This window comes from Numenius arquata, chromosome Z (assembly GCF_964106895.1).
Source record: "Numenius arquata chromosome Z, bNumArq3.hap1.1, whole genome shotgun sequence".
In the NCBI taxonomy this organism is placed as follows: Eukaryota; Metazoa; Chordata; class Aves; order Charadriiformes; family Scolopacidae; genus Numenius; species Numenius arquata.
Genome location: NC_133616.1, coordinates 62,975,821 through 62,992,307, shown reverse-complemented (window position 1 = coordinate 62,992,307; position 16,487 = coordinate 62,975,821). Strand labels below are relative to the sequence as shown.

Here is a 16,487-nt window from a genome sequence, read left to right as displayed (position 1 = left end):
GCGAACTTACAGATGATACGCTCTATGTCATTATCAAGATCATGAATGAAGATGTTAAACAGAAATGGTCCCAACACTGAGCCCTGTGGAACACCACTTGTGACCGGCCGCCAGCTGGATTTAACTCCATTAAGCACCACTCTTTGGGACCGTTCAGACAGCCAGTGCTTGATCCAGCAGATCGTATGCTCGCCCAGGCCATGCAGCTAGTTTTTCCACTAGAATTCTATGGGGAACAGTGTCGAATGCTTTTTGAAAGTCCAGGTAGATAATATCCACAGCCTTTCCTTCATCCAATAATCGGGTCATCTTGTCATAGAAGGAGATCAGGTTCTTCTGGAAGGACCTGCCTTTCATAAACCCATGCTGACTAGGCCTGATCCCCCAGTTGCCCATTATGTGGTTTGTGATGGCACTCAAGATGACCTGCTCCATGACCTTCCCTGGTATCGAGGTCAGGCTGACAGGTCTATAGTTTCCTAGATCCTCCTTTTTGCCTTTCTTGTCGATGGGTGTTACATTTGCCACCCTCCAGTCCATTGAGACCTCCCCAGTTAGCCATGACTTCATGTAAATAATGGAAAGCGGTTTGGCGAGCACGTCTGCCAACTCTCTCAGCGCTCTTGGGTGTAGCCCATCTGGTCCCATAGACTTGTGTGCATCCAAACAGCGCAGCAGGTCACTGATCTCTTCCTCTTTAATTGTGATGCCCTCATTCTGCTTCCCCTCCCTGTCTCCTAGCTCATGAGGCTGGGTGTCCAGGGAACAGCTAGTTCCACTGCTAAAGACTGAGGCAAAGTAGGCATTGAGCACCTCAGCTTTTTCCTTGTCCTTGGTGATTATGTTTCCCTCTGCATCCGATAAAGCAGGGAGATTTTCCCTAATCCTCCTTTTATTGTTAATGAATTTATAGAAACATTTTTTATTATCCTTAACAGCTGTAGCTAGGTTGAGCTCTAGCTGTGCTTTGGCTCTCCTAATTTTCTCCCTGCATAGCCTCACTACCTCTTTATAGTTTTCATGAGAGGCCTGCCCCCTTTTCCAAAGGTTGTAGACTCTCCCTTTCTTTCTGAGATCCAGCAAAAGGTCCCTACTTAGCCAGGCTGGTCTCCTTCCTCGCCTACTTGTTTTTCGGCACACAGGGACAGCCTGCTCCTGTGCCTTTAAGACTTCTTTCTTGAAGTATGTCCATCCTTCCTGGACTCCTATATCCTTCAGGGCAGCCTCCCAAGGGACTTTGTCTAGCAGTCTTCTGAATAGATCAAAGTGGTCTTTTCACAGATAATGAGAATAAATTTGTCTTAATGTAATATTGTAGAAAAGAGACATTAAATACAAAATTGTACTTAATTCTGTACTGGAGAGAAGTAATTGATAATTCTTACAATATTTTTTTGTGACTGTTCTGCCATCATTTGTCATCATGTCATAGATCTTTGTGATATCTGTAATCTTATTGACAGTGAATTTCTGTTTTAGCCTTGTTGTGAATTGAACCCCAGCCATTCTTAATCAGCATAATAATTTTTTTAGGTAGTGCTTTTAAAATAAGAGGTTATTTTACTAGACGAAGTAACTTGGAAAAATTCAAGTCTAATGCATTTACTATGACCAATCTGATAGCCTTCTATGATAGAATGACTAGTTGGGTGGATGAAGGGAGAGCAGTGGATGTTGTCTACCCTGACTTCAGCAACGCCTTTGACACTGTCTTCCATAACATCCTCATAGGTAAGCTTAGGAAGTGTTGGTTAGACGAGTGGACAGTGAGGTGTACTGAGAACTGCCTGAGAGAACTGGCTCAGAGGGCTGTGATCGGTGGTGCAGAGTCCAGTTGGAGGCCTGTAACTAGTGGTGTTCCCCAGGAGTCAGTACTGGGGTTGGTCTTATTCAACATATTCATCAATGACCTGGAAGAGGGGACAGAGTGTACCCTCAGCAAGTTTACTGATGATACAAAACTGGGAGGAGTCCGGTGGAGGGCTACAAAGATGATCAAGGGAATGGAGCACCTCTCTTATGAGGAAAGGCTGAGAGACCTGGGTCTGTTTAGCCCAGAGAAAAGAAGACTGAGAGGGGACCTTATCAATGTTCATAAATATCTAAAGGGCGGGTGCCAAGAGGATGGGGTCAGGCTCTTCTCAGTGGTGCCCAGTGAGAGGACAAGGGGCAATGGACACAAGCTGGAACACAGGAAATTCCATCCATTAGGAAAAACTTTTCCACTTTGAGGGTGCCAGAGCACTGGAACAGGCTGCCTGGAGAGGTAGTGGAGTTTCCTTCTCTGGAGATACTCGAAACCCACCTGGATTCTTTCCTGTCCAGCCCGCTCTAGGTGAACCTGCTTTGGCATGCGGATTGGACTAGATGATGCCCAAAAGTCCCTACCAAACCCTACAATTCTGTGATTCTGTGGTACTATCAACAGAATTTACATCAGATTAATTGAACAACTAGTTATTTCTAATGGGATAACCTGCCGCTTTTTTGAATATTACCATACCCTCAATGTTGTTTCAGTCTCCTACAAGTTCTTCTTGTTCTGCCTGGCTTCTAGGCAGTGGGCTTGGGAATGGAAAAACTTTTAAGAAAACCAAAAATGTCCCTCCCCCAACTTCTCCTATTCAAAATCCTCAGAAAGCTGAGTAAGAAAACCATCCGTGGTGATTAATAGTCTGAGTAGTAGTTTGTCATCTTCAGCTCAGGTGAACACGTTATATTTGGTATGAATTTTCAAATAGATTATCCATACACTAGGTAATTGGCATCATATTCAAGCATGCACCTGGGGGGTTTTTACTCTGCCTATTCAAATATAATGTCTAGTTAATAACATGCTTTTAATGCATTTTACCTGATTTATTTATACCGTGCTGTGTTTTTTAAGAGAACCCAAACAAATCACTGTGCAAACATTCATTTATGCACCCATAATGAAATTCTCTAATTTTCTATGCTTGATCTACACTTTTTGGCAGCATGGCCGCAAGAAGGGAAGTGGGGTGGGAGTGTGGGGAATGCACTTTCCTAAATTATAACCAGAAAACACTTAACTAGAATAGCAGAAAGGACTTGCTAGCAAAGCTCTACTATAAATGGAGTATAACTATTCAACAGCTTTTACAGGTAAGTTCAGATTTGCAATGTCTACAAACAAGCTGTGAACACAGACTCAGTTCCTAAACAGCATTCACAACTGAGATGACACAAAATCATAGAATCATAGAATTGTTTTGGTTGGAAAAGACCCTTAAGATCATTGAGCCTAACCATTAGCCTAACACTACCAAGCCCACCAATAAGTCATGACCCTAAGCTCCATGTCTACACATCTTTTAAAGACCTCCAGGGATGGTGACTCAACCACTTCCCTGGGCAGCCTGTTCCAATGCTTGATAACCTTTTGGGTGAAGAGATTTTTCCCGATATCCAGTCTAAACCTCCCTTGGCGCAACTTGACCCATTTCCTCTTGTCCTATTGTCTGTTACTCAGGAGAAGAGACCGACACCCACCTTGCTACAGCCTCCTCTCAGGTAGTTCTGGAGAGTGATAAGGTCTCCCAACAGCCTCCTTTTCTCCAGGCTAAACAACCCCAGCTCCCTCAGCTGCTCCTCATAAGACTTGTTCTCTAGACCCTTTACTGGCTTCATTGCTCTTCTTTGGACATGCTCCAGCACCTCAATGTCTTTCTTGTAGTGAAGGACCCAAAAAGGAACACACTATTCGAGGTGGGGTCTCACCAGTGCCGAGTACAGGGGGACAATCACTTCCCTACTCCTACTCACCACACTATTCCTAATACAGGCCAGGATGCTGTTGACCTTCTTGGCCACGTGGGCACACTGCTGGCTCATATTCGTCCAGCCGTTACCTGGGTCATTTTCTGCCAGGCAGCTCTCCAGCTGCTCTTCCCCAAGCCTGTAGGGCTGCATGGGGTTGTTGTGACTTAAGTGCAGGACCTGGCACTTGGCCTTGTTGAACATCATCCCATTGGCCTCAGCCCATCAATCCAGCCTGTCCAGATCCCTCTGTAGAGCCTTCCTACTCTCAAGCTGATCAATACTCCTAACCAACTTGGTGTCATCTGCAAATTTATTGAGGGTGCACTTAATCCCCTTGTCCAGGTCATTGATAAAGATATTAAACAGAACTGGCCCCATGTGGAAAAGTAATGGAAGATCAGCGAGGAGGACTATAAACACTCTCAATTGACTCCCACATGAGGTGCTGGAAAACACATATATCACTTTAATTGTTGTTTAGTCTTATGTGCTCAACAAGTAGAATATCTGCACTTAGATAACGTAGGCCTGTGATGAACTTATCAAACATGCCTGAGAATCCTGCCCTGCTGCTGAAGAAGATCAAAGTACAGTGAAAAACTATGCCTGCTTGAATCCTTAAAATAAAGGTAAGAACAGCAAGTCTGAGCTCTTGCATTCTCACTCTTTTGCTAACAAGAACTATCTTGCCAATGACTCTCTCTTGATCCATGGTGCCTCCGTCCCCTGCTAGCATGCCTCTGCCCGTGCCTCTGTTTTTTTGGAAATTCCCTGATCCATGAGGTATCAAGATTAAATTTATTCTTTGCCTTTCATCTGTAATTTTGTGGTTGTTCCTGCATCCTGCCTGTGTCGGCTCACACACCCCAATACTGAGCCCTGGGGAACACCACTTGTGATGGGCCACCAACTGGATTTAACTCCATTCACCACAACTACTTGTGCCCGGCACTCCAGCCAGTTTTTTACCCACCGAAGAGTGCACCCATCCAAGCCATGAGCAGCCAGTTTCCCCAGGAGATTGCTGTGGGAAATGGTGCCAAAAGCTTCACTGAAGACCAGGTAAACAGTATCCACAGCCTTTCCCTTGTTCACTAAGCGGGTGGTCACATCGTCACAGAGGGTGATCAGGTTTGTCAAGCAGGACTTGCCTTTCATAAACCCATGCTGACTGGGCCTGATCACCTGGTTGTCCTGCACATGCCATGTGATGGCACGCAAGATGATCTGCTCCATAACCTTTCCTGGCACTGTAGTTCCCTGGATCCTCCTTCTGGCCCTTCTTGGAGATGGGTGTCACATTTGCTAACCTTCAGTCAACTGGGACCTCCCCAGTTAGCCAGGACTGCTGATAAATGATGAAAAATGGCTGCGTGAGCACTTTCGCTAGCTCCCACAGTACCCTTGGGTGGATCCCATCCAGCCCAATAGATTTGTTTGTGTCTAAGTGGTGTAGCAGGTCGCTAACCATTTCCCCTTGGATTATGGGGCCTTCATTCTGCTCCCTGTCTCTGTCTTCCAGCTCAGCAGGCTGGGTAACCCAAGAATAATTGGTCTTACTATTAAAGACTGAAGCAAAGAAGGCAACTTACCTTTCCTCATTCTTTGTCACTGTTTCCCCTTGTGTACAATAAAGGATGGAGACTCAGTTTACCCTTCCTTTTGTTGCTAATGTATTTATAGAAACGTTTTTTGTTGCATTTTATGGCAGTAGCTAAATTAAGTTCTAGTTGGGCTTTGGCCCTTCTAATTTTCTTTCTGCATAACCTCATGACATCTTTGTAGTCCTCCTGAGTTGCCTGCCCCTTCTTCCCAAGGTCATACACTCTTTTTCCCCCGAGTTGTGGCCAAAGCTCTCAGTTCAGCCAGGCTGTTCTTCCCTGCCAGCTTGTCTTTTGGCACATGGGGACGGCCTGCTCCTACACTTTTAAAATTTCCTTCTTGAAGAATTTCCAGCCTTCCTGGATTCCTTTGCCCTTCAAAACTGCCTCCCAAGGGAGTCTGTCAACCAGACCCCAAGACAGGCCAAAGTCTGCCCTCTAGAAGTCCAAGGTAGCAGTTCTGCTAACCAGCCTTCTTCTCTGAGAATTGAAAATTTTTATCATGTCAAGATTGCTATGCCCAAGATGGCCTTCAACAATCACAACACCCACAAGTCCTTCTCTGTTCACAGAAACATAAACCTTGAGCTAAGATTATTTTTCTCTAAACATTATTGTCTCAGTTTCTCTCTCCTGCTCAGTGGACAGTCAAAATTCATTTTTCTCATGCTGGAGCAAACAAATCACATGCACTACACCGAATCAGGAGAAGTTGTTCTGAAAATATTTATGTTTCTATTATCTGCCAATAACATAGCACTGCTGCCATCTTTAGGGCCAAAATCTTGTTACCAGCTAAGTGACAGAGCACTAAAGGAATGAGTAGCATATGAAAACTGACCATTTATCATCTCAGTTTTTTTTCTTTCATTCTGCAATTTTTATAGCAACAAAAAAACCCCTCAGGAACAGTGTCCCAAAGACCAAATTCAAGCGTTAAGCTTTAGTTATCAGGAGAAAAATGACAAGAATTATGTAGGAAAACTATCTGAAGGTGAAATAGCTTCAGAAAGGCAAGATGAGATGAGATGAGATGATGAGATGAGATGAGACGTGCCCTTGTCTATGTTCTGTACAAGTCAACTTATTTCAAAAGGATGCAGCAGAGATGGATCATGTCAAGGTAAGTATCAGAGGAATGGGAAGAATTCCATGTATGAGATATATGTGTACGCATGGTGTGTATATATCTCAGAATAACTGGGCAATATATATCAGACATGAAAGTGACATACAGAAGTCAGGCATCTTCACCAGCATTTCTGCAGGAAATACTAGTACGTGATGATATAAGTAAATGTCACAATGACTACTCAGAAGCTGCAGATTTAAAGAAGAGATTTATTTTGAATATTTGACATTGCAAGCATTTATTCTGAATCCTGTTTGGTTTGAAGGCTTGACTGGGACTTCCATCTTCTTTTAATGTTGTCTTTGTTTGTTCTTATTGAAATATATGTTTGAAATCTGAATATGTTTGAAATTTTTTGCCAAAATTTGCTGCAGTTTAAATTGATGGATTTCAGTGAGTCATAAATTCAGATAAAATATTCTATTGTTCTACTTTTATCCAACGGCATATTTAGTATTTTTCTCATAGGAAACATATTTTAACTGAGCTATTGAAGACTAATAATAAGACAGGTAACAAACAAAAATAATAGCGTCACAAGTATTTTAATCCTAACATAACTTGTTCCTGGACAAAAGTCCAAAAGATCTGCTTCACAATATATAATACTCTGCATTTCTTCTGTTGCGCTTTGTTATTTAATATTAGTACTGCACCATACACACTCTAGCTATAACTTGTCTTCTCCCTCCCGAAACACCTTTTACTAAAGACAAAATTCAACATGCATTTAAACCTATATACCTAAGTCAATTTGCATCAGTAATTTAGAACGGGATGCCAGAACAGATGAGTGAGTTTTGCTAGCTATTGAAGAGAGTCTTAATTAAAGCATCACGGCCCATTTTTTGCTGAGATTTATACACCTGCAGAGAGGTACAACACACTGCATTTAGAGGCGAGCAGGGCATGCGGGGGCGGAGGCCAAGCAATGATTTAAAACAGCAGAAACGGGGTATTTGCTGGCGAGAAGGTGGTGTTGATGGAGAAAACTCGGCGGTGGTCTCAGCACTCGCGTCACCCCGCAGCTCCAAAAACCCAGCTGCGCTCCCGCAAGGCTGCGCACCACCAGGCCACAGCCCTCTCACCCTTCCCTACAAACTGTGACCAAAAGAACCTTTATTTCGGGTATTCAAAAATACTTATGTATCACATACGTAGTATACCTGAACATACGTGTTATATGCTTATACACTGACTCCGTACACCGGTATTTATACACACATGGTATCTGAACAACGCACCCACACCGCACACAGCGGATACGCGCTCCCGCGGGGGGTGTCTGCGTGCGGGTGCCTGGCTCTGGGTGCGTGCGACGGGCAGGGGCGGCCTCCCCCCCACCCCCCGCGCGGGGCCGATACCGCCTCCCTCCCGGGCCGCTCCGAGGGGGGGGCCGCCTCTGCCGCCGGGGCCCTCCAGGCCGCTCCCCGCCACCGCCGTCTCCCAGCCCGGCCGCTGGCGGCAGCACCGTCGGGCGGCGGCCCGGCAGCGGAGCGCCACCCCCTCGCCTCCCCCGGGGGAGGTCAGGGCGGCGGTAGCGGAAGCTTCTCCCTCCCGGCGCCGCGTCCCGGAACCAGCCTCGTCGCCACCTCCCGTCCTGTGCCGGGCCCGCCGGCTGCCGCCCCCGCCGGCAGCATGACAGCGCCCGCCGCCGCCTCCCGCAGGTGACACCCCGCGGGCCCTTCCGCCTCTGCCGCCTCCTATATGGGCCACCTGCTCTCGAAGGAGGCAAGCAGCCTGAGCCAGGACCGGGACCGCCGCCGCTGCCGCCGGGGGAGGAAGGTGCCGCCGCGCAGCCGGAGCTGCTTCCTGCGCGGGCCCTGTATGCTCTGCTTCATCGTGCACAGCGCCAGCCCGCCCGCCCCGGAGCAGCCTCTGCCCGCCGGCGACCCCCTGCTGCCACCGCCACCCTACGCGGCCCTCGCCAGCGCGGAGCAGCGCGCCGCCCGCCGCCTCCTCCGCCTGCCGCCCGCCGCCTGGGAGCCGCGGGGCCGTTTCCAGCGCCTCCTGCTCTCGGGCCTGCTGCCCTCGCCGGTGCGGGGCCTCCTGGGGCCGGCCAGGCCGCCCGGCGAGGTCGCCTCCGAGATGGTGTGCAAGCGCAAGGGGGCCGGCCTGCCCGCCTGCCCGCCCTGCAAGCAACCGCGCTGCGCGGCCGCTGCCGCGGCGGAGCCCGAGGCCGCCGCCTGCCAGTGCCCGGGGGAGGCGCAGCTCTGCGCCCTGCCCGCCGCCGACAGCTGCGCGGCGGGCGGTGGGGACGCGCCGGCCCGGGAGGCCGCCGGGGATAGCGGCGGCGGGCGACAGCCGACCTCCCCGCCGCCGCCTCCTCCCGCACCGGAGGAGGAGGGGGAGAAGGAGAAGGGCGGCGAGGAGCCGCTGGAGCACCCCGGCGACTGCTGCCGAGAGCCGCTGCCGCCGCCGGCCCCGGACATTAACCAGCTGCCGCCCTCCATCCTCCTCAAGGTGGGTCGGGAAGGGAGGGCGGGCGAGCCTACTCCCTCCCTGCGGGGAGGAGCTGGGGGACGCGGAGGCCCGGGGCTGGCCCTGCCCCTGAGGTGTCGGTGTCCCTGGGCGGGCTCGGCGGTGGCTGCCGGGCCTGAGGGAAGGGAGCGAGTCGTTAACTGAAGGTGAGGACAGGCCAGACTGCTGGAGAAGCTGCCCCGTTCTTCAGCCTGGAGAAAAGAAGGGTCCAGGGAGGCTTATAGTGGCTTTCCAGTGTCTGAAGGGGGTCTACAGGAAAGCTGGAGAGGGACTTTTTACAAGGGTGTGTAGTGATGAGCAGTAATGTTCTAAACTGGAAAAGGGTGGAATTAGATTAGGTATCAGGAAGAAATTTTTCACTCTGAGGGTGGTGAGGCACTGGAACAGGTTGCCCGGAGAAGTTGTGGATGCCCCATCCCAGGAGGTGTTCAAGGCCAGGTTGGATGGAGCTTTGAGCAACCTGCTATAGTGGAGGTGTCCCTGGCCATGGCAGGGGGGTTGGAACTAGATGATCTTTAAGGGCCCTTCTAACCTAAACCATTCTGGGATTCTATGAAATATTTTTGACTCATACATGTTAAATTCGTAATGTGTCTTTCACAGGTAGTTTCTTATACTACCTGTATCACTGATGGAGTAGTCAGCAAGGGGGACAATCACTGTATTTAGTGCTTTTGTGTAGGTCAGAACTACACAGAAAAGTTTTCAGCATTGATTGGGGAAAAAAATTTGTATTACTGTCTATTTTGAGTCATGTTGGGTTTACCAGTTTCACAGTCAGCCTGAGTATTTGTAGCCCTCTTGAAGTACGTGCTTTTATAACCTCTTAATTTGTGCCTTCAAAGAACAGTCTCGCTTTCTTTCCTGTCCCTTTTGCTGTCTTCTGATTCCTTTAATACTGTTTTCTGTTGGGAATGACTTTTCATTTTTAAGCTACCCTGTTGATCTAGTCAGTATGCTGCCTTTCCTCAGCTAAACCTTAGCTAAAAGTATGAGTCTGGCTGGAGCTGAAGCCTGTGATGTTTTCCACAGTTTGATGCAAGTGCATCTTTAAATTTTGGGGAATAGGTTTTCAGTATTACAGCAATTTAGTCCAGGGTCAGATGGATAAACTTGAAGCAAGGCATGATAATGGAGGAACATAAGACAGATAACGCTTCCTCTTCTTCATATACTGCTGGGTGTACAACCCTGATGTAGAAAGTACATCCTTTACTCTTTTGTTGCCAAACAGTAACAATCTACTTATCTTTCTTGTACATTAATTCTGTGGGGTTTTCAGTTGGTTTGTTTTGAGGTTGGGTTTTTTTGTTGTTGTATTTTGTTTGGGTTTTTTTTAGGTACACGTGAATGTGTTAGTAAGGGTACATTATGTTTCACAGGTGCACTATCCAAATTCCTTTTTGGCACATACTTGAAACTCATGAATTACCATATCTGAATTAATCTCTTCTGTGATCACAAAATTAAAACTTTGTCTTGTAATTTTTCTACAGATTAATCCATTGGTTTGCCACTGTTCTTTGAAGATAATTTTTTCTTTGATATGCAGTTGTTTTAGGTTTTCAGACTGGACTGACTTTATTAGTATGGCTTAAACACTTTTTCTGATCAATGGTATGAGTACTTTTCTGTGGTTACTTTAGTACTCAGTTTCACTTTTTCGAAAGTACCAATCTGTAACTCTCTCACCCAATTCTTTTAATAGTGAAGGTTTGTTAGCCTGTGCCCCCTGTGGACTAGTGCTTTTTCTGTGTTGTTTTTGATTTTTATGTTGACACAGTACCTCATTTGTATCTGTAATTTCAAGGATTATTTTGATGTGTTTCCTACCTCCTCCAATGATTTTGCCTGTTTAGTCTCCCTGTAGTCCAGCAGCTTCTGCAATGTTTTTGAAAAAGACTGCACTTAATTCCAGCAGCTGGAAGCAACCTACTCACCTGTTGTGTTGTTTTGGGTTTTTGTTTTTGTCTTTGTTTTTTATTATGTTTTACACACACACAATTTGCCCTTCAATCCTTAGCTAGGCTTACGGGTTGGGTTGGTTGGTTTGTGGTTTTCAGGGTTGTGGGTTGGTTTTTTTTGGCTGCTTCCATAGCATCCAATCTGTTACAGGACTTTTAACTTCAGATTTCTGACCAGGTGTCTTGTTAACTGGATTATACAGGTGCCTAAAGGCCTTCACGTGCTGGATTTTGATACAGATAGACTGTCACAAATAGAATCCTTTCTCCAAAGGTGCTATTCTACTATGAGAGAGTGGGAGACAAATATACCCAAAGTCTTTACTTAACTTTTCCCAGTAGGCTGTGGAGATATAAACCTTCCTACAAGGACAAGAGATTCCACCTTCAGAAATCTCAAGAACCAGACCTGGGGTTTTTTTATGTGTTCCTCCCTTGATTCCCACCTCTGCAAACTTGTAACAGCAGAGAAATGGCTGTCACCCATGTCTGTATGTGGGCTGGAGACAAGTCCAAAGAAACATTGTAGGAGCTTAGAAGTAATAGCTGGCCGTTTAGAGGTGGCCCCATGGGCTGCTCAGATGCTATTCTGTTGTTAAGCAGGTGTTAAGTCTCCCCTAAGTGAAGGATACGGTCTGGACTGAAGGGTTTATCAGACTGAACTTGGCCTGCGGATCATCAGATGGGTCCTACTGTATCGGGAGGTTCATAGTGCAGTGTGCCCGTTGATCTTGTTCCCCTGGCTGGGGAAGAGGTTTCGGCAGTATGGGAGGATAAAAGAAGTGCAGTTCCACAGATCGAACAAGCTGATAGGTTGTTTTGCTTTTTATTTGGTCACTGAAACGTATCAGAAAAAAGTGTTATACAGTGGGCAAAATTTCATCTTTAAGCTTTGTAGATGGGAGTGATTACCTTTGACTAAAGGGTAATTTAAATACATTCTCTTTAAAATCTGAGGGGGGGTAAGGAGCTATAAATCGGTCAACTTGTGTGTAACCTAGATGGATGTGTGAATGAAAAAAAAAAAAAAAATAGGGGAGCCGTTTGTAAGCACGCAATGCAGAAGATTACAAAATCTCATGCTATATATCACTAAGTTTTCAAAACTTCATGCTGTTTATCACAAATGTGGTCTTACTGCAATTTCACTGCTATTTATTTCTGGAAAACAGAAATTAATCTTCCTGTTGTACCTGTTGCCTCTTTGCAGTGCTGCTGTTGAATTGAAAAAGTTAACTGGTGTAAAATGGTCTGCAGACTGAGTGAATTTAGTAATACCAATTTAAATGCTTCAGATTTCCTTTTGAGCTGTATTAACAGGAACTGTGCATGTAGAATGTGAAAAAGAAGTTCTCTGCTGTGCTTGGTGCTTTTAAAGCCTCTACTAGAGTACTGCACTAGGTTGTGGGCACCGGGGTCTCCTTAAAAAACCCACAGATAAATTGGAGAGACATCAAAGGAGAACTAGATGTTATGGAAACATGGCCCGTGATGGTAGTTGGAAGGTTCTGTTCAAACTGAATGACTCTTCTGTTAAGAAAGAAGACTGAGATAAATTTTCTATTGACGAAAGAGTGTATTAAATAAATCAACTGTGTTCCTGTCCTTTATCAAATAAAAAGAAATAATCTTAATTTGATGTGAGGGAAATTTAAGTGAAGTACTTGGAAAACCACACAGTGTGAAAACATATATGCCTTGACAAAGGTGATTTCCTTTCTCTGAGGTTATGTGAGGAGGTGGGATTTTAATTTATTAATCCTTTTTTTTTTTTTTTTTTTTAACAGCAAGGCAGATGCTCTTACTAGGGATGTTCTAGGTCTACTTGAACTTCCTTCAAAACAGAGAAGGGTCTAGAATAGACGACCTTTTTGATGACATCTTTCTTGGTTTGCTGCTTTTATTTTTATAAAACATGAACACACACTGCTCTGTCTGCAGCAGAGACCTTGTGAGTTTGTGAGTTTTAACTTACAGCTAATGCGCTATGAAGGGAAGACAAGTGTGTGTGTGCATTTTATTTAATTTAAAGGTTTCATAAGTATATTATTATTATTTGAGGCACTACCAGCTCCTTTTCTTGCATCTTTACTTATCTTTTTTTTTTTTTACTTATTTTTCTCATTCTTCCCTTGCTGTAATAACTTACATGTTTGCTTTTGATAATATTGATATTAAATGCCGTGCTGCATTTCCAATTGTCTGAGTGGTATGTGGATTTGATAGACCAAAGCTAGACCTTTAGTTTTGTCTTCTGACATTTGAATGCTGACATTTATTTTTAATAAACTTAACACCTGAAAAGTCTGGACATACATGTTATAGTTGCACTGTGATTTTTACTTTATTTTTATTTTTTTTTTTTTCTGGCCTAGTCAGGAGGCAGAGGCATCAAAATACATCATTTCATGGAGTCCATACATACAATTTCATGGAGTCACTGCTGTAATACCAGCTTTTTTTCCTTCTTATGCCGGTGTTCCTATCAGTTTATCCTGTGTAGAGTTTGTGTCAAGCCTTACTTTTAGCTATAGCACTGAGAAAAATGGAAAGGGTTTTGAAACTTTGTGGCTGATGCAGGGAGGTCAATGTTCTTTTATTTCAGTCTTAATTGTCCTGCTGAGCTCCTTTTTCTCTAGCAATAGACAACACAGCAATGTTGAGTTTATTTATTTATTTTCATGAAGCTTGCTGTCACCCTGTGATTGCAGTTGGGAAGGGAACTGGCTTTAACTTCACAGTGCTGTTGCTGAGCTGGGAGTGCAGCTGAGGGGCACAGCTGTGAAGGAAAGGTGTGCCAGTGGACTTGTAACAAAAGCAAAGACAGTGTATGGACATTATTTCAATCATAAAGTTCTGAAAGATGTCTTGATATATTTTGTGATTTGTTGCAGAATTATAAAAGTAAATAAGTATTTTGTGTTCCACAGGGTTGTGTGTAAAGGTGGCTTTTGTGTAAGCACGTAGGTTTTCACATGGATATGATGGAGGAAATATCTTGGAATGAAATTTCTGCTTTTCCTGAAGGCAGGTAGATGCCTTGACACTCATCTCCCATGGCTGGCAAAACTTTTCCTAGTTATTTGGGTTTTCCTTGGTTTGTTCTACATCCTCGAAACTATGTACTATTGCAAGGAGAAAACTAATAGATTACAAGCTGTCTGGTGTTTGAAAGCAAGGTAAGTTAAATGTAGCTCTTGCTTTCTTTTCCTCTTCATTTATTTGTTTCTTTTGTTCAGGGTGCCTAGCCTATGTTGGGTCTTTCACAAATTTCATTATGTTTCAGTCTCTTCATTTTTAAACTGTTGTGTTGATTCAGAAGTGGCACAGGTGTCTTTTAGCGAGGACAGGAGGATGGCTGGGAGTAAAACTTTATCAGCCCCTTTGAGTAAAGACATCCTGCTTATTTGTCAGGACCTTTTCTTTCCGTTAGTTAGAAGGGTACGATATCAGCATCACATTTCTTCCAGGCAGAAACTAAAGTTGTGTTCTGCATTACAGCTAAGGCGATCCGTTAACAAGTGGCAGTGTCTGTCTCCCTTTTGCAACATCTAGGTGCATGCAAGTTCCTGCTGCTAGCTTTTTGTCCTGAGAAGTGATCACACAATTTGCAGAGTGAGTTGATTCAGCTGTCTAATCTGACACCAATCTGACATTGCAAAACTTTTCCGCAGGATCAGCAGCCTGAAAGACTTCCTCTGGGTACTTTCTCACAAAATTCAGTGCAAAAAATTCAGGTAACCAGGAGTAGGGAGCCAGTAAACTTTTCCTACTAATGGCAGGTTGTCATAAGAATCCTGGCTGCGATGTGAAATCACACCATCACTTTTTCTGGCTGACACTTTTTGTTAATCATAGGAGCATTTTTTGTTAGTGGTAGCATTTTAAGTTATGGTATCTTTAAAGAATGGTAGTAGCAATCAACTGAATTTTCTTGCATCTCTTCCTGAGGTAAAGTGTTTCTTAAGTCTGTGCAATCACTAATTCTAACTTCTTGATTGTAGTTTTTAAAAATCTTTCAGTTTTGAATTAGGATTGTCTTCTGATAAGTTAAATTTTTTTCTTGAATTTTGCTTAAATATCAAGTAAACATATGATGTGAATTCTTGATTTTGGAAAACTTGGTGCTGAGGATGTTGTGTCAGCAAACACATGCACAATTTTCTAGTATTACTCTCTTTGGTAATAACGTTCATGGGTGTGATTGACTTTTCATGACTTTCTTTGATTACAAGTGCAGTTAAGTATGTTCTTCACTTGATTGAACTTTGTTTGAGGAACTTGGTTTAAGGCCAAAGTTATCAAATATTCACAGATACTCTAAATTCATTAATTAAACTTAATTAGTTTATTTAAATCTTTAGTCTTTTAAGAAAAGATATTTATATATAATATATAAATATATTTATATATATATTTTATATATATAGGGTGTTTGGGAGTGATTTGGGGGTGTGGTTTTGTTGGTTTCCCCACACCCCCTGTTCCTGCTGAAATGCTAACTTTTAGCTCAAGAGTTTGCAGTAGTCCTTTTTTGATACACTGCTTGAAATACCTAGCATACATGTAATGGAGGGACAGTGTGGAAGTGTTAAGGGTGTAATGTCTGAAGCCCGTCACATAGGGACTTGGTGGTAAAGAAGATAATTACACAGGAGAACTTTTATTTCTAGTTTTTCTGGTTGGACCCTTCAATAATATTAATCAGCAGCTTCTTCCTCTGTTTTCCATCCATTATCTTACAAAATATTTATCCCAGAAAGTTGAAGAAAGCCCCAAAACTTGGTCAGGCGCTTTTTTTGGCAGTCTGAAGTGTGCTGTGCAAGGACTTAGTTTTGGCTGGATTAAAGTCAATGGAACCATCACCTGATCCAGAATTGTGGATTGCTCAGGTGTGTGCAAACACACTGAAGATAGTACTGTGGAATTAGTTGTGTTCTGTTGCTGAAAGCTAAAACAACTTGTTTACATGTTTTTTTCTCCTGTAAAGGATTTGAATGGTTGTATCTATCAAGGACATAAGATTGGACTGTTTGAATTGAGTTCAGCAGATTGAATGTGGTCTGATTGAAAGCCAGCTATATCTGTTAGATGACTTTTGCTGTCCTGGGCATTGCATTTTTGGATTTTCTTTCACTATGGTCTTTCATGAGTCTGGGTGAGCACTTATGTGAAGCAGGAGCTTGACATTGAAGAACTGAATATATCTGGAAGGTATGATAAGGCCATCATTGTTGAACATTATGAGTGTTGATCCTTAAATAGGATGTAGCCTGGAGGCCCAGAAATTCTTTTGTGTCCATTAAAAAAAGCCAGTAATCCTAATCTATTTTAGGAATTTGAGTGGAAAGAGAGTGTGATCTGTGGAAAGAGAGAGCAAGGAGCAGGAGTAGGGTTTTTTGTTTGCTTGTTTGGTAGAACTCTGCTTCATCTACCCCTGCTTCTTGCCAACAGGAAAAAAAGTGTGAAATGCGTCTAGAAGATACTGTTAAATTTGCATTTTGTTTCTTTTGAGAGTGATAAAGG

At 44.1% G+C, this 16,487-nt stretch overlaps 1 protein-coding gene across 1 annotated transcript in view; it reads left to right on the top strand.

The window, feature by feature from the left end:
• Positions 1 to 8,223: 8,223 nt before the first annotated feature.
• The window catches only part of FBXL17 (F-box and leucine rich repeat protein 17), a 295,248-nt gene continuing 286,984 nt past the window's right edge, over positions 8,224 to 16,487 (top strand). The window contains exon 1 of the mRNA XM_074166441.1: positions 8,224 to 8,979. Coding sequence (XP_074022542.1) covers positions 8,224 to 8,979 — 756 coding nt within the window. The remainder of the gene's footprint in view (positions 8,980 to 16,487) is intronic.